The following is a 25,427-nucleotide window of genomic DNA, read 5'->3' on the forward strand; positions in this document are numbered from 1 at the left end:
GTTAAAAAGAAAGATTTTTTTTTTTTTTTTTACTTACCTCTGATATTTTGTCTGGGCCCAAAGATTCTTCCCTCAGCTCTTCAGTTGTCTTGTTGGCACTTTCATCTGTGATACTTCTGACATCGCTCCCATTTTGTGCATCAGTTATTTTGTCCCCTTTTGCTGTTTGGTTTTCATAGTTTTGGTGTCCATGTGACTTTCGGTGAGATCCCATTTTTCTTCTTTTCCTACCAAATGCTGATTCTGACATTAAATCGTGTTTGGGAGAAGTGGATAGTATTGTGGGGAGATAATTGGGAGTTAGTTGATGCTCTGTTTCTACTAGTTGACCATGAGAAACAGGATTTTCTTCAAATGTCTGGGGAGGTTTGAAGTAAGACTCACCAGTGTGGCAGTATTCCACAGTTTCAAATTCCTTTTCTTTCCTTTGCTCAGAGCCACTGTCTTCATGAAGTTGTAGCACACCTATGTTGCCTGAGAAACTTTCAGTCTTTAGAACTCCAACAATAGTTGCAACCTCTGTTGCCTCATTATCCTCTTCTTGCTTTTCATACATGTCTTCCCGTTTTGTCCGTGAACCGAGACTTCTGCGTGTGCTGCCCATCTTTCTTCTCTTGTTGGTTGAATCTAAATTTGCATTCTTCATCTCGAGATTTTTAGTGTGAGCTTCTTCATTTGCTTTGTCTGGCTCTTGTTTACTAGCCTGGGCACTCATATGCTCTTCTTGAGCTCCTCCTCTGACTACAGATTTCATTATTTCCAAATCTGCCACAACAGGCTCATCTGCCAATTTCAAAGCTTGGTCATTTATTACGTTTACACTCTCTGGCCATTTCTCATCATTTTGTGCACTCTGTGTGGTCTCACATAAAGACACAAAGCTCACAGAGGTGATATGCATCTCAGTGGTGGTAAAATCATCTAGCTGTGATGGCTCCACACTAACATCTACATTACTCTCACTGTCCCTTACATCAGTTACATGAACAAACTTAACAGGATTAACAACTTCTTTACTGTGGGAGGCAGATAGCTCAGGAAGGAGAGTATTTGAATAAGCTCTGTCTGAGATCATGTTGCTCTGTATACTCTGCAGGTCAGACCTTTGTAGCTTTTGCCTATTGTCGTGAACAGTGCTGGTTTCATGTTGTTCTTTATTCTTAGGACTCAGTGATGGCTTTGCATGTTCATTCTGTGACACCTCTGCAGTTACACTAATTTGTAAATCCTCCATTGCTTCCATCTTGTCGACATTTCTCATGTCAGCTTCTGTGTTAAAGTCACTTTCTTTTGTTTCACCTCTCTTTTCCTCTGGTTTCCTATTGAGTTGAGTCTGGCGAGTAGATCCCATTTTTCTCCTTTTCTGTTTGGATCTTCCTTGCAAATGTTCACTGTCATCTAAATTAGTTTTTTCTTGTATCCGTTGTTGGCTGGAAATTCCTCTTTCCTCAGACACATCCTCAGCTGGCTTTGCTTGGATGTTTTCCTCGAGACCAATGTCAAATGGAGCCATAGTGTCAGTTTTGTTTTGTGAAGCAGAAAACAGTTCAGCATGTGTGATCACCTGTGAAACATTCATTTCTTGGGCTTCATGGTCTTTCTTTGTAAGTTCTTCAAATTGTTCTCCATCTTTATCCTGTCTAGAAACTTGTACACACATTGAACTCTCCGCTCCTGAATTATAGGCTTTTATTGTGACATCTCCAACAATTTGTGATGTATCATTTGTCTGTTGCATATTCATTTCTTTGTCACAAGATAAAGCTTCTGTGTCATGGACCTGAAAGGCTCCTTCTTGCTCAAGAACATCTTCAGCGATTGGCTTGGTGGTGACATTTTCATCATGATATGAGATATTCTGTATGTCTGAATCATCTTTCCAAACTGAGATGTTCGGTGATTGTGTCAAGTCCATTTTAACTGTGTCACATCCTGTAAGCTGACTTAGATTCTCGGTCTCTTTTATGAGTTTATTTTCCATCTCAGTAACTTCCTTGGATTTGACAAAGTCATCTTTGCCTGAGCTTGAAGGCATGTCTGTTGTCACAATTGTACTGCTGTCCATCACATTCTGTGACAAAATTGTGCCTTCCTCCGACATCTTTTCTGTATTTTCTTCGTCATTTACAGTTGATCTAAATTGTCTTATTTCCCCAGTAGGTTTGAAGTCTAAGTTGGTTTGCTCTTTTAATTCTTCCTGCCTCATTGTCTCTGTTACCAATGACATTTTTGTTGTGTCCTTGACCTGCAGTCCTTTATTTTTTCGGTTTGACCCAAATTTCCTTCTGTTCCCTGTGGGAGTTTGCCCTTTGATACTCTGATAACTGTCAAAAGGTTGGGAGTTCAAAGGAGCATTCATTTCTGAATGCAGTGTTTGTAAAGAAGATTGACTTTCCTTTATTGAGAAGTTATCAATTTGATGCATTTGTGTTGGCTTGACCTCCTCTTCATGCACTTCATTTACAGCATCCTCTGAATGGCGAGCTCCTCTGACTTGAGATAAGTTCACATGCTCTTTTTGTTCCTCACTTGTAGACAACTCCTCTTTTGGTGACAACAATATTGCTTGTTCAACACTGCATTCAGGTTCTGTATGCTCTTTGGGGTTGGGTTTATCTGTGGTTATCTCTGGTGTGATAGAATAATCTATATCTTCTGATTTCACACGAGATACACTCACCAAATAGTTGGTCTGTAAATTTCCATCCTGCCTGAACAATTCTCTGTTGTCGTCGCTTTCCTTGTTTTCTTTTTCTATTACAAAACACACATTGGGAAGTTCTTCGTCTGGCATCGCCGTAGATTTTGATAGCTGATCTACTGTTAAACTTGAATGTAAGTCAATGCCAACAAGTGCATTTTCTTTTACTTGATCACGAACATCTTCAGTCTGAGCAGTGTCAAATTGATCCATTTCTTCCAGCATAGTTTCCATTGACTTTTCCTTTACTGCTGGCTCTATTGATAATGACATTTCTGTTGTTTCAAGGGGTTCATTATCGCGGGTATCGCCAACAACTTCCTCTGTAGGTTTGTGGTATGATTCTGCAACAGAGTCCTTGACATGCTGTCTTCCTTTATTTTTTCGGCTAGACCCCAGTTTTCTTCTGTTCCCAATGGGGTTGAAGCCGGTGTCGCTATGCTGAGGTTGGAAGTCAAAAGGAGCATTTATTTCTGATTGCAGGGTTTGTAAAGAGGATTCACTCTCCATTTCAGAGACTAGTCCTTCCTTATCCTGATGACCTGTTTGTTCAGCACTTGGTTTTGTATCATCCTGTACTCTGCCTTCAGTCTCATATATCTGACCTAGTGCAGTATCTACTCTATCTATGTGGCTGATCTGTGGTTCCTTGACATCATAAATATGACAATCCTCATTTTTCCGCTCTAAGGACTCAAAGTTGTTTTCTTTTGTAGGATGTTCATCCTGTTTGTCAGAATTTGAAATTTTCTGATTGGTAGGAGAATCACCAGTCCTTTTCACAATCAAGTCACATTGGTATGTGTCACTGACTTCAGTTTGGTCTGCCAGGTTTCCAGAAATGATTTCAGAATTTTCTGTGGCATCATGTATCACACTTTCAGATGCGTAATCAATTTGAGGCATTTCTTGCATTTCTGTTGGCTTAACCTCCTGTTCATGCACTGTATTTACAGCATCTTCTAAATTATGAGCGCCTGTGACTTCTTGACTCTGAAGAGTGTCAGATTGGTCTGTTCCTTCTAGGGTGGATCCCACTGATTTATCAGACACCTCCACTTTAAAGTCAGTCCCTCTTTCATCATGATCATCTCGAGGATTTTCACTTTTAGTCTTTGAACTTTCTAGGTCAGCCTCTGGATAGTTTGTTGTAGTGGGGCCTTGGACGTCAGAAGAATAACCAGGCATAATGGCTGTATACAAAGAGCTGTCATGTGTTGCAGGCTTGATATCACTCTCACTCCCCTGACTTGATTGACTTGTTCTCTCTATTGCCAATAATGTTTCTCCTGTTTCGAAGGCTTCATTATCCCCGGTACTTTCTACATCTTCTTTGTGTACATTGTATGATTCAGCAACAGAGTCCTTGACATGCTGTCTTCCTTTATTTTTTCGGCTAGACCCCAGTTTTCTTCTGTTCCCAAATGAGTTGAGGCTGGTGTCATGATGCTGAGGTTGAGAGTCAAAAGGAGCATTTATTTCTGATTGCAGGGTTTGTAAAGAGGATTCTGATTTCACACAGGACTCACTCACCAAGTAGTGGGTCTGTACATTTCCATCGTGCCTGAACAATTCTGTGTCCTCGTCTCCTTCCTTGTTTTCTTCTTTTACAAAACACACATTGGAAAGTTCCTCCTCTGGCATCTCTGTGGAATTTGATTGGTCGATCATCTGCTGATCTACTGTTAAACTTGAATGTAAGTCACCGCCAACAAGTGCATTTTCTTTTACTTGATCACGAACATCTTCAGTCTGAGCAGTGTCAAATTGATCCATTTCTTCCAGCATAGTTTCCATTGACTTTTCCTTTACTGCTGGCTCTATTGATAATGACATTTCTGTTGTTTCAAGGGGTTCATTATCGCGGGTATCGCCAACAACTTCCTCTGTAGGTTCGTGGTATGATTCAGCAACAGAGTCCTTGACATGCTGTCTTCCTTTATTTTTTCGGCTAGACCCCAGTTTTCTTCTGTTCCCAATGGGGTTGAAGCCGGTGTCGCTATGCTGAGGTTGGAAGTCAAAAGGAGCATTTATTTCTGATTGCAGGGTTTGTAAAGAGGATTCACTCTCCATTTCAGAGACTAGTCCTTCCTTATCCTGATGACCTGTTTGTTCAGCACTTGGTTTTGTATCATCCTGTACTCTGCCTTCAGTCTCATATATCTGACCTAGTGCAGTATCTACTCTATCTATGTGGCTGATCTGTGGTTCCTTGATATCATAAATATGACAATCCTCATTTTTCCGCTCTAAGGACTCAAAGTTGTTTTCTTTTGTAGGATGTTCATCCTGTTTGTCAGAATTTGAAATTTTCTGATTGGTAGGAGAATCACCAGTCCTTTTCACAATCAAGTCACATTGGTATGTGTCACTGACTTCAGTTTGGTCTGCCAGGTTTCCAGAAATGATTTCAGAATTTTCTGTGGCATCATGTATCACACTTTCAGATGCGTAATCAATTTGAGGCAATTCTTGCATTTCTGTTGGCTTAACCTCCTGTTCATGCACTGTATTTACAGCATCTTCTAAATTATGAGCGCCTGTGACTTCTTGACTCTGAAGAGTGTCAGATTGGTCTGTTCCTTCTAGGGTGGATCCCACTGATTTATCAGACACCTCCACTTTAAAGTCAGTCCCTCTTTCATCATGATCATCTCGAGGATTTTCACTTTTAGTCTTTGAACTTTCTAGGTCAGCCTCTGGATAGTTTGTTGTAGTGGGGCCTTGGACGTCAGAAGAATAACCAGGCATAATGGCTGTATACAAAGAGCTGTCATGTGTTGCAGGCTTGATATCACTCTCACTCCCCTGACTTGATTGACTTGTTCTCTCTATTGCCAATAATGTTTGTCTTGTTTCGAAGGCTTCATTATCCCCGGTACTTTCTACATCTTCTTTGTGTACATTGTATGATTCAGCAACAGAGTCCTTGACATGCTGTCTTCCTTTATTTTTTCGGCTAGACCCCAGTTTTCTTCTGTTCCCAATGGGGTTGAAGCCGGTGTCGCTATGCTGAGGTTGGAAGTCAAAAGGAGCATTTATTTCTGATTGCAGGGTTTGTAAAGAGGATTCACTCTCCATTTCAGAGACTAGTCCTTCCTTATCCTGATGACCTGTTTGTTCAGCACTTGGTTTTGTATCATCCTGTTGTCTGCCTTTAGTCTCATATATCTGACCTGGTGCAGTGTCTACTCCTTCTATGTTGCTGATTTGTGGTTTCTTGGTATCAGATACATAATAACCCTTGTTTTTCTGCTCTACAGCTTCAAAGTTGCTTTCTTTTTTAGAATGCTCATGCTGTTTGTCGGCAGGAATTGAAATGTCCTGATTGATAGGAAACTCATCAGTTCTTTTCACAATCAACTCAGATTGGTATGTGTCACTGACTTCTGTTTTATCTGTCAGGTTTCCAGAAATGATTTTAGAATTCCCTGTGGCATCATGTATCACACTTTCAGATGAGTCATCAATTTGAGGCATTTCTTTAATTTGTGTTGGCTTAACCTCCTGTTCATGCACGTTGTTTACAGCATCCTCTGAACGATGAGCGCATTTTACTTCAAATAAATTGGAATGCTCATTTTGTTTCTCATCTGTAGGGAACTCTTCTTTCGGTGATGAAATTGTTGCTTGTTCAATTTCAGTATTTTCTCTTGGGCTGATTTTTTCTGTGGTTATCTCTGGTGTGGTACAAAACTGCATAGCTACTGATTCTACATGTGACTCACTCACCAAATAGTTGCCCTGTAAATTTCCATCCTTCCTCAACAATTCTGTGTTGTCGTCTCTTTCCTTGCACTCTTTTTCTGTTACAGAATGCACATTGGAAAGTTTTTCTTCAGGCATTTGCCTGACATTGAATTGGTCAATGAGTTGCTGATCTACTCCTGGACATGAAAGCACACTTAAACTAGTTAATTCAGAGATGCCAACAAGATGTGCACTTTCTTTGACTTCCTCATTGCGAAGACTGTCAGATCTGTCAATTCCTTCTTGCACAGTGTCCACTAATTTACAAGAGTCATATACCACTTTAGAGTCGGTCTCATTTTCATCTAGGTCTGCTTGCAGATTTTCACTTTTGGGAATTAAACTTTCCAGGTCAGTCTTTGGACAGTTTGTTGTAGTAGAGTACTGAACTTTAGGTGTAGCGGCCGAATAAATATAGTCTTCATGTGTTATAGACACATATTCACTCCCTTGAATAATTACTTCCTGCTTCTTGGATTGTATTGCAAGTGACATTTGTTTTGTAACTGTGGTTTCCTTTACCCTTGTTTTTTCCTCAACTTCCTCGATAGGTTCATGGCATGATTCAGTCGCAGAATCCTCAACATGCAGTAGTTTATTTCTTCGACGAGACCCCAGTTTTCTTCTGTTGCCTGAGAGCTCGGGCGACGGTGGATGTTGCGTTTCAGTTGTTAAATTGTCAGGATTAACAAGTACATTTAATGATTCAGTTTTTTCTTCTGGTATGACGCACTCCACTACAAAAGTATTGTCTGTTATGTGGAACTCATCATTCTTAGAGATTTCATTTTGGTTTGCTCCCCGGCGACGTGAACCAAGTCTTTTCTTTGCACTTGGAGTAGACATTGCTTCTTATCTTCTTTCTTAAATCATGAGACATTCAGTCATGCAACATGTCAGCAAAGCAAGGTTAAATCTACCCATCAGCATCAGTTAACATCAACTGAACTTTAACAAAAATATGTACAACAGTAAGCACACTAGTTATTTCTGTCTCCATAAAACTATTGTAGAACATTCAGAACAATTTTGTTCTCCAACACACAAAACATTACCAAAAGTCAAGATACATACTGCTTTGTTGGTATATAGGATTACTACCATATTACTAACTGTTGATAAGTTGCTTTCTTATAAAAGTGAAAACTGCACCAACTACATTCATAAGGAAATAAAATAGGTTTGAGGAACAAATTAATTTGGTAAATAATTTCAGGCCTTCTACATAATTGTTACGACGCCACATGTACTTACCAGCCAAATCTGGCAGCTCTGTCATCTCACATGAGCTGCTTTGTAATGTCAAGTCATCCGCATATGCTGAATGCTGATGCTAAATGCATCTCACACATGGGGGTTGTTCCTTTACTGCAACATGACAGAACTTCCTGTGTGGGTTACATTTGCAGCCTTTATCATGCAACAGAAACAACATACAGTACTTCCTGAAATGGAAAAAAAAGCTTAATTTTTCCGTATTTCCTTTAACAAAATGTAATTTGATTATTGTACATGGTGAGTTTTAATATATTGTTATTGGTTTGTGGAACTATAGAAACACAAAAAAAGGAAGAGATAATGTCACCTTGGAAAACCATTTATTGAACAAGTTGTTTAACTGCAGCACAAACTGTCAGAATTAAGAGACTCAAGCAAAGTTGAATAGAGTAAATGCCTTTTTTGTTGCAAAAGTGACATAGGTAAAATACAGAATTACAGATGTTTTTGGCTTCAAGGATAGCCTGCAAACAACAGCACCAGTATTTAACAACACACATTTGACATTTTTTTGTCACTGGTATAAAGTATGCTTCGACTGGTGGTGCATCTCACATTAACCCATTGCCAGTAATTTAAGAGTCAACCAAGAATAAAAACCACAAAATAAAAACATCACGACCTTTAATTAAACAGTTTAAAAAACAGGATGATAATGTAAAACTAAACCCAGTATTCCATTTCAAAACATGCAGGGTAAGATAGAATTCGTTCCTTTGTTAATTCAACAAACTGCTATTACACAATATGTAACTTGGCCAACCCTAGAGAAAAGAAAAACATGACTACAAAAAAAAAAATTGTATTTTCCCCAACCATAGCATGATCCTGCAGATGAACCATCGTTTGAGGTCCTCATTTTCTCTCGTTAGACCGGGAACGACTGTAAAATAAACAAACTAGTGAATAAGCGCAAAATGACTAACAAAATACTCTAGCTATAAGGTACAGTAAAATAATTGTTACACGACTTTGCTGAATACTTGATTCTGATGGTCAATTACGGCATTCTACAGTCTGTTATTCCTGAGTAGCAGACCACTGCTATGGATAACAGACCGTTGCCGTGGACGCAGTTCTGATCATAGATCATTTTTACATCAATATTGTGTGTCAAATTATTGATTTATTTAGTAAGTAGCTGTGTGATAAGAGGGATAATGTAGAGCGAGTGGGTCATTATTGCGAATTGAACCCTGTGGGAGGGTGATTCAAGACTCCTCTGCATCACCCTGTCTGAGATTAACTCAAAATAACGACCCGCTCACTCTACATTATCCCTTACATAATAAGTAAACTTGCCTCCTTGACCGTGAGATAGATCTTGGGCACTTCTTGTCTCTGGAAAGAGAACGTTGTCTGCCTCTGTCTCTTGAAAGAGACCTGGTGAACCAAAAAACAATTAACATGAATTTCATCCATTACTCATCTACAAAAGGCATAGAATAAATACATTCAGTTGTTTGAAGCTTACCTGCTGCGACTGCGGCTCCTCCTCCTATAGTGCATGTGAAGTAAAAACAAAAAAAGAAGCAAACAAAAATTAGAAAAGAGAATTTAACCTTCCCATCACTAATGAAACCTCTGGTATTCTTGATCCCTAGAGACATGGATTACACGTAAAAGCGTGGTTACACGTAGTTCCTTGTCTGTTAATAGAAGGATCGTCTGCATCCATGAACTGCATCAAGATCAACGCATTAAAGGAAACTTTGTCCAATTAGCACCAATCATGGAGCCAGATTTCAGAATATAGAACAAAATCAGGGCTCGACATTAAGGCTTGCCTGGGACATACAACTAAAACATGTTCCAACGTATCAAATACGTACGACAAACGTGCAAAACATGTTCTTAGATTGTCTGTCTGCTGTGAGGCTGCTATAAAATTGCTTTTAAAACACTGTAGGCACACAGCTTGTGCACAATGATCTACACCAATTCCATGATAAAAGTAAATTGGTGTGGTAAAGTGGACCTGATCAGAAACAGACTGATCATCTTCGTCTTTTGACTGCAGCATCAAAACCATAAGTAACCTACATGTGTTGGTTCTAAAGACTGCTGCAAAATAAGACATTTTAAATTATTTAATTAAGAAAGTGGGGCACTCGTGGTGAAAGGATATTTTTATGGAAAAGGAGGACAGCAGTAAAACTAAAAACTTTATTCCAATGGATACCACTCAAGATGGCTTAATGTCGAGCCATGAAAATGCACTCGGTAAACATCCGATAGATGTTCATTTTTGCAAATAAAAATTGAAGACTGGCGGCAAAAGTTCCTTGACCACAACTTTTGATCTGTAGATTTTTGCAGCTCTGCACTTGGTCTAAATTACATAACTGCTGAGGGAAAACTGTCAAGCATAAAAACTACAAAGAGCAGGATAAAAGCAACTTACTATTTTGGGGGATTTGGACAAGATAGAAATGACGCAAGGAAGCCAGACTGATGGTGAGGGAAGTCGAATTGCAGAGAGGATTTGCCACATGATGCAAATGTTGGAGATATGAAGTTGCTTGGTGGCTGGTTGGAAGGGGTAGTTGTAGATTTTCCCTGCCTTTTTTGGGGGGGGAAGGATGGGAAGGGATGTAAGCCAAGGGCTGTTCCCGTTGATACAGTAGTTGTGTGAAGAATAGAGTAAAGACGCTGATTGGTTGATAATGTGAAGTGGGCCACTGTCGATGGGATTAAGGTTGGAGGAAGAAGAGGAGGATGCTGGGAACTGCATGCTCAGGAACCAAAAGGTTGGTGGAACCTGACGACTGGCGGTGCGCCTTGGTCATGTGACAACACCAGCCAAGCTGATTGGGGCTCCCTGGTCAGCAGTCACATGATGCTGAAAGAAGACTAGTTGACTGACTCAGATGGTGAGAAGCGTGGTGGTGACTCTGCAACGGGGTTCAGTTTTATTAATAGATGGCAACTGAACTCAGAAAGAAAACAAAATTTACACCTGCAGAAGGTAATTATAGAAAAGTACCTATAAAATGTTTGATGGATGAAGTGCAAACTGTGGCTCTTAAGATGTCCCAGTAAAGCAATATCACTCTGGTAGAGCTTGGTCTCTCTCTCTCTCTTTTTTTTTTTTTTCCCCAGACAGACATACCATTATAAGAGTTCATGAATAGTCAAGTGCTGATATAAGCTGCCTTTGGACTTGGCAAAATTGGCAAAGATAAAAAATACCTGTGAAACATTGAAACACTGAAGAAAGTTCCACTTTTTTAAGGGAGTGACATCAATATACAAAATCCCTAAGCAGCCAGATCCACAGAATATCTATTGATGAACTCATTTTGTATGTGTGCTAATAATAATAATGCTATTTCACTAACATGATTTACAGCACTAAGAGTGCTAACAATTCAATTTAGGCCATAGCGACGACCAATCAGAGACTTCCTCCTACTTGGTTTTGGTTGAATAAGCTTTAATAGGTCTGAGATCTAAAGAGATTATTTGTCAGTGTGGGAGCTTGTCACACTTGTTAAACCGGCCCTGCCGTACTGTTTTGATGGACTAAAAAGTATTATGATTACAGTGTGTGGGGAATGTAAATATGCTTTGTCATTTGTGCTTAAAAAACACTGCAAATGTAACTGTAAATAAAACCGTAAAATGAACCGTCAAGTAGGAAACACATACCTGCGTCTGACTGGAGGACTACGTCGCCTAAAATCATCGCGAGGGCGTCTACCACCTGACCAGGATGGAGGATGGCCACGGCTCCTTGAGCGCTTTTCCCCATTGGATAACTCGACACGCACTCGACAGCCACACATGGTTCTAAACAGAAGTCATCACATGAGTACGAAAGTGCAAAATAACATGCCCTGCAAAAAGAACTACTAAAAAAATATGTTGAAGGAGTTACCTTCCATCCAGTTCTTTCACAGCATCAGATGCATCTCTGGGATCTTCAAACTCTACAAAAGCAAAGCCTGGGGGATTCCTGGCAACCCAAACACTTCTTAAAGGACCATAGTACCCAAAAGCACTTTCCAACTCTGTCTTGTTTCCATTGTTGCCTAGATTCCCAACATAAACCTTGCAGTCAAGGGGAAATTGGTCCGTTTGGCCTGAAAGAGAGACACAAACATGGAGGGCTATGATGAATGTTGCTTACACGGTGTGATAACTTATTCTGCATCACCAGAATAAGACTGAGTGTCCCTCAACATTTTGGATTAAGGAATTCCAAACCACAATAATCTACATCACCAACATTTACATTTTTTTTTAGTTTGTGGTGTTAAGTACAGGTTTCATATGAACTATGGCTTGTTTTGCCCAAGTTTGTCTCTTCAATTAGCTTTGAACATTTAAAAAAAAAAGGGGTTTTAAGGAATTTCCCATTGCTCTGACAACACTTTAAAGGATTTATTCATAATTTTAATGACGTTTCTTGCCAGAATTAGCCAAAAACAGAAATTCCCCTCTAGTTATTTTATCTATTATAGAAAAAAAAAAAAAAAAAAAAAACAGAAATTCCTGATTTTATCTTTAATCAGTTTATCAATTGCATTTCTGGGATATTTTCCATATTATAGAATAATACTATACAGTATCACATAAACTTTTGTCACAGATTGTAATCGCAATACCCACCCCTATTTAGAATACAGGAGACTACTATATTTATATTACAAGCTACTAATACTAAAGTACTCCTCAAAGACCACAGTAGTAATGTAGCCAAAGGTAATCAGTGTGTGAAAACACAATGCACTGGAGGAGCCATCTGACAAGGCACAGCATTTATTGCAGTAGTGTTTTAGTCTCTCAGATCATGGTGATAATGCCCCAGAATCCACTATTGTTCGCATACCCATCTCAAGTAAAAACATTGTTGTATTAAAACGTTATACAAGCACTACTTTCCAGTAAATGCAAACTTTTAAGTAGGGCTGTCAAACGATAAAAACAAATGTAATCGCGATTAATCGCATGTTTTATCACATGAAAGTGAAAATTCTATTATTTTGCATTTCAGAACTGTTTTTAAGTATATATTAACAATGGAAAGCAATTCTTACCAGAGTATCTTGATTAGGAATCAAATGAATGCAAAGAAAGTGACTTTATGAACTCGATTTTAAGATTTGTATTTGTTTATTATTCATTTATTTACTGTAAACAAAAAAAAAAAAAATGTGACTCTAGTCACACATTTGAATCTAGAGTCAATATAGTGTGCAGTAACTCCTAAATAATTTTGATTACTCACTGGCGTCCAGTGATCACCTTGCAGCAGTTCCAGTTGGGCTGCTTTCTCCGTGTCGTACAGGCTGTGTATGCGTGAAACTACTGTCCCCCTCGACGGCAATGTATAAGACGGGTCAGAACATGCCAACCGTAGTACATCTTTAAGACCCGAGTCTTCTACGATGCTGACAGGTCTGCAGTTAGTTGCCATCCATTTTGCAAGAGCGGTAGTAATTTTTTGGGATTTGGTTTCATCCACAGGTCGGCAAGTAGTACTCTCCAAAATAGCGCTTTGTCTGAGCCTGCTAGCATCAACCTGAGTCACGTTAACTGTACTACTATGCTTAGCTCGTAGGTGGTAGCTCAAGCTTGACGTGCTTCTGTGATATTTTAATTCGGCTTTACACAATGTGCGTATGGCTTTCGACCCGTCCGGGAGTTTTGGAAAATAAAAAGCGCCATTCAGAATTTCGTTGCTGCCGTCTTTCTCCATCATGCCTGCAACAGCAGGATGTGTTGTTACAAGGAAGTATGGCAAAGGGTCAAAATAGTAGCCCGTTAGGCAAGACGCGAAGCTGAGTGAAGTGAAAATGAATTAATAAATGGTGGCATGCAATTAGGAAAAAAAAAAATGTACACAATATGCTCGGCCCTTAATCGCATCGCGATTAACGCATTAATGCTGACAGCCCTACTTTTAAGTTAACAAACCGACAGAAAATCCGACAGAAGACAAAAACAAGTTCTATCCTTTTTTAAACTCTCTCAAGAACACTTGCAGGCTATTAGTCTTGAATTTATTGCATAATTTGGGTAGAGAACTGCAACATTGTACGTTGATTATACCAGCTATTTACTTCTCATGTTAATTCAAATGGGTCACTACCTGCTGCGATTATATTAATGCTTCAAATACTGGTTTTATTTTATACAGCAAATGCCATTTATTTAATTAATGTGACCTGTGTGTGTAGTTCAGTTATCTTGTAACTAAACTGATAATGAAACTGGGTGTGGCAGGATCTAAGTGGCCTATCACCTCAGCTAAAGAATTCCCTGGGGGAAACACCCTGTAGTGTTTTGAGCTGAGCAAAAAGTAGCATAATGAATTCAATCTAAACCAGGCAGCTGTTTATTCTTTTCTTTTTATATGTTTATTGTATGAACCAAATACACCAAGGCAAATTCCTTGAAAGTGAAAACTTACTTTGGTAATAAATATGGTTCTGACTCAATGAATTAACAAATTATCATAACTTACTCATTTCACCAGATTTGAATATCTTGTTGTTAGAGTCCTACAATCAGATGAGCCTGAAAGAAAAAACAGAAATTGTTAAAACCACATTCCTGACCTCTGTGTGACAATTGTTGACGTTGATTTTAATGTAATGCATGTAATGACCATACAGAAAATTCTGTTTAAACATAACGTTAGAATTCACTTTATAATTTATGCGCTTTATTGATCCCCAATGGGGAACTTACAATTTACATACTGACGTTATACATCGACAGCTTTTTGTTTCTCTAGGAGAGAAAGGGATTGCTTTTCATAAATACCGTTACTGGTCTAACAACCATTCAAATCACAACATATTAAACATTAAGAATTTACCAACAGTGTAATGACCACAATAAGTTGAACTCCATTATTGGACTTACTACTTAAATGCTAACGTTGACTGCACATTACCAAGCTAACGCTAGCTAGCAAGCAAAAGTATTTGTTAGCTTCTGCGTAACAACGACCGGGTATCGTTGGACCTTCTTTTCGTCCTTTTTGATGTTAGATTTGCATGGTTTAGCTACATAATCACTACACAAACCTAATACTTTCGCGTCTAACTAAGCTACCAAATCTTTATGTTGCCAGGATTTCCAATCGCCCCCCAAATAGCCATGCACACAGTAACGCTAGCTATGTTAGCTAGAACAGCATGTAGCAGCGTTAGCTAGCAAATTTGGCATTAACCACGACGAAACGGTTTAAAAGAAAATCAACTTCTGAGCCCACCAGCACACTAAACGACGTCACATGACACGACAAGTGGAGGGAATCAAGCAGATCAATATATAAGACATGTAGCTCACCTTTTTGTATCTGTAGTTCAACAAAAATGTTAGCAGCAGATAACACGCCGTCCGTTTAAGCTGCTAACATTAGCTGAATTTACTGTGAACACCCAAACGTAGATATTTCTTTTCTTAGGACGGCGAAGGCATGTCCCGCCCTACTCTGCCTCTGATTGGCTTTGCCTGGAATACAACCTAACGTTAACCCTAACCAGTCTCATGCTTAAACATCACTAATGAATGGTGGAAGCAAAGGTTCTAAACCGTCTGTAAAATAAAGTTTGGTGTTTTTGTTGAAGATAGATTTTGTTCTCAACAATCTGGTACTTTTAGGAAAACATTTTATACATTTAAGACCAAACCCTCCCTGATCCATGCATTGGAAGAATGAGTTAAATCTTTTGTGTAAGTCATTGAAACGGGTTAAGGATAACTTAATTTGAGATAGCCCCCTTATATTTATTTTCTCTTATTTTATTTTCTTCTTTATGTTGAGTTGTTATGTATACGCTCCTAGGTTTTGTTTATATGTTTGACCAGAGGCAAAAGCTCTATTTTTGAAATGGATTTGTAAAGATGCCTTGTTTGTTTGTATATCTGTATTCTGAATGAATGAATAATAAAAACAAACAAAAACAAAACATGGATGTATTGATTTAAGTGCTGTGGAGATCTAAACCTAACACTCTCTGACCAAACACCCATATATCTAGCTATGTAACCAATCCATATATCTAGGTTAGCTATGTAACCAACCCATATATATATCTAGGTTAGCTATGTAACCAACCCATATATCTAGCTATGTAACCAACCCAACCAACGAAGGCAACGAGTACTCGCCAATCAGAGACAGAGTAGGACGGGTCATGCCTTCGCCATCCTAGGAAAACGTAAATTTGCGACCACGTAGAGGATACATCCGGTTTGTGAGGTCAGTCTCTGTGCTGCCGCCATATTGCAGCGGGGACCGTTCAAATAAAAGTGTAGTAGAAAATGCCAGACTTTTGTGCTGTGGTTGGATGTTCTAATGGAAGAAATGCCAAAACCAAGCAGCAGGGAATAACATTTCACAGGTGAAAAGTCATCTTACAATAATTGTACTGTTAGGAACGTGTTGAATTTAATCTATCACAATAAGTAATTCTTAGCTAAGTGACTGTCCTGATACGAAGTTAAGCTAACTAATGTCAAGAAAAAATAAAAGTAGCAACGTTAATATATCAGTAAGATGCAGAAACTTATGTTTATCAATCACCCGTGTCGCTAACCCTATGTTATTGAGTTAAGTAACGTTAGTTCTAAATCATCTAAAGCAGGGGTCTTCAACGTTTTTTAAGCCAAGGACCCCTTAACTGAGAGAAAGATAGAGCAGAGACCCCCATTCTACATATTGTGTAAAATTAAGTTGCACAATAAACTGGGCCTACATGTGTAGGGCGGCCGAAAGCCTTTATACATACATTTTTTGCATATAATACTAAGCTATTAAAATAGCCTAATTGTGGACGTGATTTTATAAATCATGTTTTAATGTTAAACATACATGTGGCACAGTGAATCCTTAGGATTAACTGTATCTGTGGATGGCCTTAGTGACTACCTTGCCTATAGGCCAGTAAGCCTATCGTCAGAGGGGAGTTACATTTGCTAATATGTTAGATTCATGTTAAGACTTTTTAATTTTTTTAAAAAACTTAATAATACAACACAACACAAAAGTTAACAATAATTTGGAGGCCCCCCCTGCATTGACTCTGAGGACCCCCTGGGGAATGATCCCTGATCTAAAGTGTTTGTTTACAACTGTTTCATGACGTAATGTGCCATACAGTACCTTAATTGAATCAGCAGAAGCATGCAGAATTGCATAGTGTTATTCAGATGGATTTATTTTGTGTTTAGGTTCCCAAAAGATAAGGTTAAAAGACAGGCATGGACAGTAGCACTGAGGAGAAGGGACTTTGAGCCACATGCACGCTCAGTTGTCTGTAGCTGTCATTTCAAGCCCGAAGACTTCGACATGACTGGACAGACAACTCGTTTAAGGGAAGGAGCGATCCCGTCATTTCCTAACCATCTTAGCAAAGTGAGTACCATTGGCAAATTGTTTCTATATAAATAATGACAATTTATATAATCTTAATATTTCAATAACAAATTTGCCCACTAAACCTAACAATACAAAGAAACCGTTAGAAATTGTACATATTGACTGAAATAGTTTTTTACTTTATCTCCAGGTGCCCAGTAGGCCTACACCCAGGTCAAGCAGGACCTCGCAAAAAGCTGCTGCAGAATGTCCTGATGTTCCTGTTCAGCTGTCAGAGGACCTTCAGAAGTCAAACTTGGTGAGTGAAACAGTTATTGTTTTAAACATCTTTGAAGAATGCTGGGCTTATATTACAGTGACATTTATAAATTGAGGAGAATAATTTTAAGTTACGATGGAAATAATATTTTTTCAGGATCATCAGTATGCCCTTGACCCAGTTAAAGTAAAAAAAAAGTTAACTGAGGCTCAGGAGAAAGTGGAGGAATTGCAACGGGACTTAAGAAATGCCAAGGATCGGGAAAGAAGGAATAAGAAGACAGTGAAATCCCTGCAAGAGGATTTAAAACACAAAAATGTGCTTACCAAGGAACTGCAGCAGAAACTTGACTTCAATTCAGGTTTGTTAAACTTCCCAGCCAAAGATATAAAACACATCCTTGCTTTAACCGATTAAGCATGTGTAACATTTATAATTTTGCAGGGGTTTAAATACATGTCTCATCATCACACAATTTTAGATTGTAGTATCACCACAGTTGATACAATTTTATTGTGAAATATTTTAAAAAAAAAACAATGTAATTGAGCTTCCATCTACATAATTTAATTTATTCAATTATCCAACATTTTTTATTTTTTTCAAAATGTCATTTTCTGTAACAACACTGTCATACCAAATAAGTAAAAAACACACACATATGCAATCTAATGTATATTCATATCATGTGCTTGCATGCACATGTTTTTTTTGGTGCTTACTATGAAAATAGTTCCCTGCAGGGTTGTAATTTTTTTACCGTTTCTATTTCCCCATGTATGTTCTAGTTCAAAGCATACAATAATATTCACTTTAACATTGTTTAATATCATAAGACTAAGTTGATGGTTTTATTCAGAAAGTATTTGCATACTGATATTTTTCTATATTTCAAAGGTATCTGTCTGTGACTGGTTTTATCATCAACATTGACACATAACCCTGATGATAGCAGAGTTGCTGTGTGCACATACTGCTTCAGCCAGGACCACTTGGAGTTACTCTTTCACTTCATCAGGGCCTCAGGTAGGAGCTGGTGTTTAAGTGCACAGTACTATTACGAGAGCTTACATTTCAAATTTGGTTTAAAAAAAACACATGACTGACTTATCTCTTGTTTAAATTCCAGGTGGATGGAACAACAACCTGAGTGTGGTTCACTTCCAGAGTGTATTCTGCCATATCATGGTCTGATGCAGCATTTCTTAAGGAAACACAGGATGACACAGTGGGTATGTCCCTTGTCCTTAAATTGCATCCACGTTTCCTTCACTTGCTTCCCTTCCTCGCGTCTTAGTCCATCCCACCACCGAGGAAGCATGGGAGAGACACAAGGAAATCATGCGAGGAGAGAGGAAACAAGGAAATGTGTTTTTAGAGAAATTAAACATTCTTTCCTCTGACGTGTCACGTAAATTCGTCAGCTGTATGGCTGTAGTTAGCAACGGCTTTAAGCTGCACGGCTTCCAGGAAGGCTGCTCTCGTGTATCCTCGCTCATAGCTCCTCAGAGATCCCTCCTCGATCCTTTGTCCTTGCTTCTCGGGGCAGGAATAAGAGGGATCCTCTTCATTTGAGAATATCGTTAGTGTGTGTTGGACCACAGCTACCTGCCCCCTAGCTTTTCGGTGCCTAACCGAGAATGCTCTGGTTTATATTGCAGGTTATGAAGCAGATTTCATGTGATGTATGCTGTAACAGTTTCATTAATACATTTGTTACAGTAACAGCAGCTTTTTGTGATAGCTACCACAAAAAAACAAAAATTCACACTCTACAGTTTCAGAGTGGCAGTTTAAGAATGCAGCTATGTAAAGTAGTGTTGTTGGGCTATTGGATAAGAATGTCTTTGTTGTGACTTTGTGAGTGAAAGCGTGAATACTAAGGTGAAAATAAAAAATAACTTTTATACATTTTTATGAGATTAGGGCTAAATTTTTATTGCTAGTTATTTCCCTTGGTACTCTGCAGAGCCCTGTTGATACACTCTACACAGTTTTTGTAAATAATGTGTGACTTAAAATGTAAATGAGCAAAATATGAACATTACACTACACACACACAAAAAACACATTAATCATCTCATGACCCCGCAGATTTATCTTGTGACAACCCCTAGTTTGGTAATCACTGGATTAAACTATAACTGTAGGCCATATCAATTATTTAAAACTAGTTTCACCCTCAGTATAATGTTATTTGTCATATCAGTCACAAGGGGCAGATATTTTGCAAACCAGTTATTACTTTAATTCCTTTAACTTTAGCTTATAATGCATCTGTACTTTTACTTAACTAGGATTTTAAATGCAGGACTTTTACCTATGATGGAGTATTTTTACATTTTTTGTATTTTTTTGAGTACTTCTTCCACCACAAGATAAATATGGAAATTACTTATTTTCAAGAGGTTTTAATTGTTGAGATTTGACTGCAAATATCCAGTCACTATTATTGTGAACAATCCATGGTCCAAATAATGACCCTGAGGCAAATTCATCGCCATATTTATGACATGTTACGTCAAATGCATCACTAGTACAGAAGCAGACAGTACATCATTTAGCTGTTGTGTTTCATTTTGACAGGAAACACAAACATATTCATGCAGTATAGCATTTACTGCCTGCCACGTAGCGATTGCTGTGCATGGAACATAAGTAAATCAACAGATCAGGACAGTTATTGCTCAACAGAATAAAACAACACAAACGACCCCTAAGTGTTCAGGTGGGTAGTTAGATACTGTATGTACACTTCCTGCATAGAGACACATTTTAAAGAAGTAGGGGAAGAGGTGTGAGTAACTAAAAGTCTTTGTACCTCTCACTCCTCATATTGTAAAATAAAACATAAGACGAGGGAAAATGCTTATCTAATCTTTCTGTGGCAAGCGGAAATCTGCGTAAAGTTGTAGGTGACTTAATGGTCTTAATGACCATGTTTTGTTACCGCAATAGCCATAAATAAAGTCTTATTTTAGATCCAGTAATGGTGCAGTTGACTTTTTTTTTTTTTTTTACAGTAAAGGATCCTCGTTTGTAAAACAAACCTATCAAATTTCTTGTTTGTAGTCTTTAAAAAAAACAAAAAAAAAACAATGTCTGGATAGGGCTCTAACTGCCACTGTGAGCTGTCAAAATAGTTATCAAGCAAATACTCACACTTGTCTCAAGCTTTTTGTCATCAAGTCTCATTAGTGCTTGTCTGACATGACGGATTACTATCGAATAGCTATGCACTTCCCTTTGGTGAAGGGGCTCTGCCATGAAGGAAAGAGTTGTTTCAGTTTTAAGTTTAGCCATTGTGTTTCGGTGACATTGGCTTTACTTCCTCATTGTTTGGGGTCTCAAACACCACTGCTGCATATGTAAAAATATAAAAAATTATAATAAAAATATAATTCAAGATCAATTTTCTTCCTTCATATATACTGTATATATATTTTAATTTCTGACTTCATTAATCTGCATTATGTAGAAAGTAATGCAGATTAATGCATTACCCCCCCCCCCCCCGCCACAAACTGTCTACACATCGGATGAAGGTGACAAAATGCGGAAATTACCATAAGGCATTGTTATCACACCAAATAAGGAAATATGTCATGCTTTTTGTGTTATATGGGCTAAACATGAACACATACCCTCAGTTGCCAGTTTATTAGGTACACCTAGCTCAAACTAATGCAATCTAATACAACAATCCAGCAATAAGTCCCACCTAACCTTTGTGAAGGTTATAATCTTGTTGTTTTACAAGCAGTTAATTCAACTTTTTGATCATTTTGGAAGATGTAGTTGGTGGTGCTGTTGAACTGTATTGCATTATACAGATGATTATACTGATTTGAACATATATTACAGCTGCAACAGAATGTGTCGTTTTCTGTAGCAGACTTCTGAAATAGGTTGTCAGTGAAGCCATAAAGTATGCTGTATTGCATACATTCTGGGCATAATAACATACCAGTATCCTCAGACCACAAAGGTAGAAAAGGCAAAGCCATAAACATCTTTTATGACTTTAATTGGAAGTTGCAAACACTGATGTATATGTCTTGCTTCAGTGAAAGCCTGACTTCATCAAAGACATTCTAACATTTCATGCTCTTTATTTAAACACAAAAGCAGATGAATAATCATCTTATCCACAGGGAACTGCTTTTAATGTTGTTCATTCACTTTAAATTTGTTTACATTTATTTACGCTACTTGCATTTATATTTTCTATTATTGCACTATAGTTGTATCTGTTTTTGTATCTTGTTGTTTGCACCTTAGATCTATTTGTTCATGTTTTTGTTTTTGCACCGCGACCAGGGAAACACAATTTTGTTCCTCTATGAACTGTACTGCACTGTATATAGATGGATGACAATAAAGTCTCTCTTATCTATCTTATCTTAAATTTACATTTTTGTATGTAATACTGTATATCTCATGCTTGTACTGACAGGACTCATTGAAAACAGGATTTCATCAATACGCATCTAAATATGTTGTTTAGATAAAATTATTATTCATGCCTTTCCTAAAGTATCAAAGTAATAGAATGTTTTCTGAGTTGTTAAAGAGGATCTCTAAACAACAGAAGGGTTACGTTTCTTAATAATGTTTATTTAGGACCAGAGTATAAACTGACAAAATGACAAAACAAAAGAAACCGAAAGTCTTGACACTCTTTTAATCTTACTGTGTTCTTCTTAACCTTTATTTAACTAGGAAGTCACATTGAGATTAAAACCCATTTTGTAAGTGAGACTATAGCCAGGACAAGGTCACATAGCAGCATCCAATACAACAGATCACAAAAGCAACAATAAACAAAATACATTACATAATATAGTGCATTAACAAGGCAGCAATATGTAATCAAGTGTTTGTTAGTTAAATGAAGCAATTGCTAGCAGTGACCCCTTCTCTTATTCTAAGTGTAAAATCATTTAAAAAGATAAGGGTCTCACGTTTTAGCTTGGCCTGAAGATTGTTCCAGGACTAGAACAGGCATGAGAGTAACCCAGTGCACAGGCTACTAAATAACCAAACTTCCACAATGGTGCAGAGGAAAAATCACAGAAAAGCACCTACAATTAGATATAAAGGCTAATTATATTCATAAATGAATACAGGTCATTTTAATGTCGAAAAAAACCTCCTCTGCTAAGCTCTCCAAATGGATACTCCGATTTTCTGCCACTTCATACAGTACGTCTACTTTGCTACATTTCAGAGGGAAACAAAACATATACAGATGAATAACTTCTCATCTGAATACTTCTTTCACTACTGACAACTTTATCTGTTTAGTAAACTCATCATGACAGATTATCTAAGGAAAGAAAATGAGCACAGAATTTTGAAAATAACAAAATATACTGTAGTCATAAAAAAGGTCTGTCCTGTTAGTCACTGTATTTTCTTCATCAGCAGAAGAGCGGAATCATTTATTTGGGGTCCATGGCAGACAGCAGTAAAGAACTCCTGCTTCAGGGGGCAAAAGTTCAGGGATAAAAGGGATCACTCAGGAGATTACTCCCATGTACGTAACACGGATGCCTAGAACACAAACAAAGAGCATTATGCTGCCCAGCTTTATTTTAGCCGCAGCGTGCATGTTTGTGTGAGAGTGACTGCTTTTCTAACCTTATCCTCACCACTTGTCTTTTGTATCACCAAATGAAGAGTTAAGCTCCTGATGCCATAGGATTCTCCTTTTAGCTGTTTAAATGAAACCTCTTTTTTTTTTTTTCATGCCTCCACTCAGGGCGGTGTTTTTCAATCAGATTAGTACAGCACATTCTGTTCTGTTTCACTTCCTGATGACTGTACAGCCTGTATCCCTGAATGAACTTACCCGTGTGCTTCTGGTTACACCAAGACACTCATTCAGACAGATGTATTCTCGCAACTGCTTGTCAGATTTTAGTACTTAGTGCATGCAGTATTTAGTAAATGTATAAGCCAATCATCAAGAAGACCTACTGTTTATTTGTTTATTTTAACAGAACAGTTTTCAACTTTTTAGTGAGTATTGAGCTCTTTTTTTAGAGCAGTAAGAGGCTCTAAAGCTCAAAACACGAGTAATAAGTCTATATAAATATGTTTATTATATTTATATGAGACAGCTACAAACTCTTGATTTAACCTTAAAGCGTCTAATTTCCCTGCGTCCTACCGAGTTGCTGCTTTCACCACAACAGAAAGCTTTCATGATGTTTCAGAAAGGAAGACATGTCAGGCTGTGTGTCAATATAGAAATCTATTCATGCATTGCAGTTCAGCTCAGGTCAGCTGAGTTAATTTTTGACCCCACTTACGCATACAAGATGGGAGGAAGTGCCAACAAAGCTACTAGGACACTGCGATAAAGACGAGTGTTTAGGAAAACAAACAAATCTCTGCCGGAGCTGGAGCCATGATCAGTTTTTAAAAAGTATTTATGTATTTATTGTTAATGGCTTCATGTGGTTGGTGATGCATGGTGAGGGCTGGTTGTGTTCTTAGTTCACAAGACCATCATTCTGTTTCTATACCATTTTCTCTTTTAATGTTCTTATGCGAGAGTGTGTGAAATCTTTCTTCGGATAACTCAGAAGATTACTCAGCCGGTTGATAACATCCCTGTAGGTTTGCACAATCAGGTTCCCTTGTGTTATGTCACCTTTATAATTAACGGGATGTTCCCTTGGTCAGACAGTGTCCTTACCACCTCTGACTGCAGGATTCACCCACCAGAAACCTGCAATGAAGTTCATTCACTTTAAATTTGTTTACATTTGTTTACGCTACTTGCATTTATATTTTCTATTATTGCACTATAGTTGTATCTGTTTTTGTATCTTGTTGTTTGCACCTTAGATCCATTTGTTCATGTTTTTATTTTTGCACTGCGACCAAGGAAACACAATTTTGTTCCTCTATGAACTGTACTGCACATTGTCATATATGGATGACAATACAGTCTCTCTTATCTATCTTATCTTAAATTTACATTTTTGTATGTAATACTGTTTATCTCATACTTGTACTGACAGGACTCATTGAAAACAGGATTTCATCAATACGCATCTATACAGGGCTTTTTTCTCCCAAACTGTTGAGACAATAACTCAAAAAAATTGGCCTGCTGAGCTAAATCTGGCTCATTTACAGTTGCTTTGCTGTTGATTAATGAGCAGTGTCCCTGTTAAATAAATGAAACTCCTACAGCTACTCTGTTCTGTGTCAGACTTGCTCATGTACTATATGTGACATAGGAGAACATGTCAGTTAGAAGTAATTAAACATATTTATAGGTAAACGTTTGAGATAGTAGATCTTGAACATTTCCTTTACATTTCAGATATGCTTAATTGAATTTCCTTGATAACTACTCTTTTCTTTGCAGATTACAGTTTCTTTCAAAACAAGAGCTCATAAAATATGATGCCATATTCCTAACATTACATGAAGTAAAATCAACACCTGGACCAGGTTTATAACTTTACATTGTAATTTGACACTCTGACGGGCTATCCTTCCTATCCTTCACAATAATTACCATTGGATATTTACTTGTATTTTAATGCTATGGTCTAAAACTTCTAAGTAATAGGCTACTTGTTTCATGGGTCACATAGGGAACCTTAGGGGGGGAGGTAACTAAACATTTTTACTGAAGTTACAGTTCTAACATACTGGTCATTCACATTTACATTAACACTACATTTCAGAGAAAATAATTGTATCTTTAACTTTGAAATAGCTGCACAATTTTCTTTGCAGATTAAGATTTGACTTGCAAAACAAGAGCTCATAAAATATGATGCAAATGATGATGCATATGATGCTTTACCTCTCCACTTTGACAGTAAGTACTTTTAACTTTAGTATTTACTGAGGCAAGGTGTTCCCAGGCCAGGGTGGAGATATACAGTATAATCTCTCCACCTAGTCCTGGGTCTTCCCCCTGCTCCCAGCTGGATGTGCATGGAACACCTCCCTAGGGAGGCGTCCAGCGGGCATCCTTACCAAATGCCCAAACCACCTCAACTGGCTCATTTCGATTAAACAACAGCTCATAAAATATGGTGCATTATACTTCACAAGAAGTAACAGCC

At 38.0% G+C, this 25,427-nt stretch overlaps 3 protein-coding genes across 10 annotated transcripts in view; 1 reads left to right on the forward strand and 2 right to left on the reverse strand.

Moving 5' to 3' along the window:
• rab44 (RAB44, member RAS oncogene family) overlaps positions 1-25,044 on the reverse strand; it is a 33,010-nt gene extending 7,966 nt beyond the window's left edge. For 2 of the 7 annotated variants that reach the window (XM_036002060.1, XM_036002059.1), the window contains exons 1-2: positions 7,706-7,801; positions 38-7,314 (exon numbers count right to left, since the gene is read on the reverse strand). In XM_036002060.1, the coding sequence (XP_035857953.1) occupies positions 38-7,297 (7,260 nt within the window). In that variant the 5' untranslated portion in view covers positions 7,298-7,314; positions 7,706-7,801. Of the gene's footprint in view, positions 1-37; positions 7,315-7,705; positions 7,802-23,861; positions 23,870-25,030 lie in introns of those variants that run through there. The other 5 variants (XM_031287459.1, XM_031287455.2, XM_031287457.2 and 2 more) reach the window with 5 other exon arrangements.
• Positions 8,033-15,281, reverse strand: srsf3a (serine and arginine rich splicing factor 3a). Of its 2 annotated transcripts, XM_031287627.2 has the most exons (7): positions 15,035-15,281; positions 14,202-14,254; positions 11,610-11,814; positions 11,381-11,521; positions 9,204-9,227; positions 9,032-9,112; positions 8,033-8,612 (listed from the first exon to the last, which is right to left on the reverse strand). In XM_031287627.2, the coding sequence occupies exons 2-7, from the start codon at positions 14,203-14,205 to the stop codon at positions 8,585-8,587; spliced, it is 483 nt and encodes a 160-aa protein (XP_031143487.1). In that variant the 5' UTR covers positions 14,206-14,254; positions 15,035-15,281; the 3' UTR covers positions 8,033-8,584. The 2 variants fall into 2 exon arrangements, with proteins under 2 accessions (XP_031143487.1, XP_031143488.1); XM_031287628.2 differs by lacking the exons at positions 11,381-11,521; positions 11,610-11,814; positions 14,202-14,254; positions 15,035-15,281 and adding an exon at positions 10,134-10,599.
• On the forward strand, positions 15,808-19,215 carry LOC116041623 (THAP domain-containing protein 2-like). The gene is made up of 6 exons (XM_031287611.2): positions 15,808-16,092; positions 16,922-17,105; positions 17,260-17,367; positions 17,485-17,689; positions 18,226-18,354; positions 18,458-19,215. Exons 1-5 carry the CDS (start codon positions 16,013-16,015, stop codon positions 18,237-18,239), a joined length of 591 nt encoding a protein of 196 aa, XP_031143471.1. The 5' UTR covers positions 15,808-16,012; the 3' UTR covers positions 18,240-18,354; positions 18,458-19,215.
• Positions 25,045-25,427: the final 383 nt, after the last annotated feature.

Source organism: Sander lucioperca, chromosome 6 (assembly GCF_008315115.2).
Source record: "Sander lucioperca isolate FBNREF2018 chromosome 6, SLUC_FBN_1.2, whole genome shotgun sequence".
In the NCBI taxonomy this organism is placed as follows: domain Eukaryota; kingdom Metazoa; phylum Chordata; class Actinopteri; order Perciformes; family Percidae; genus Sander; species Sander lucioperca.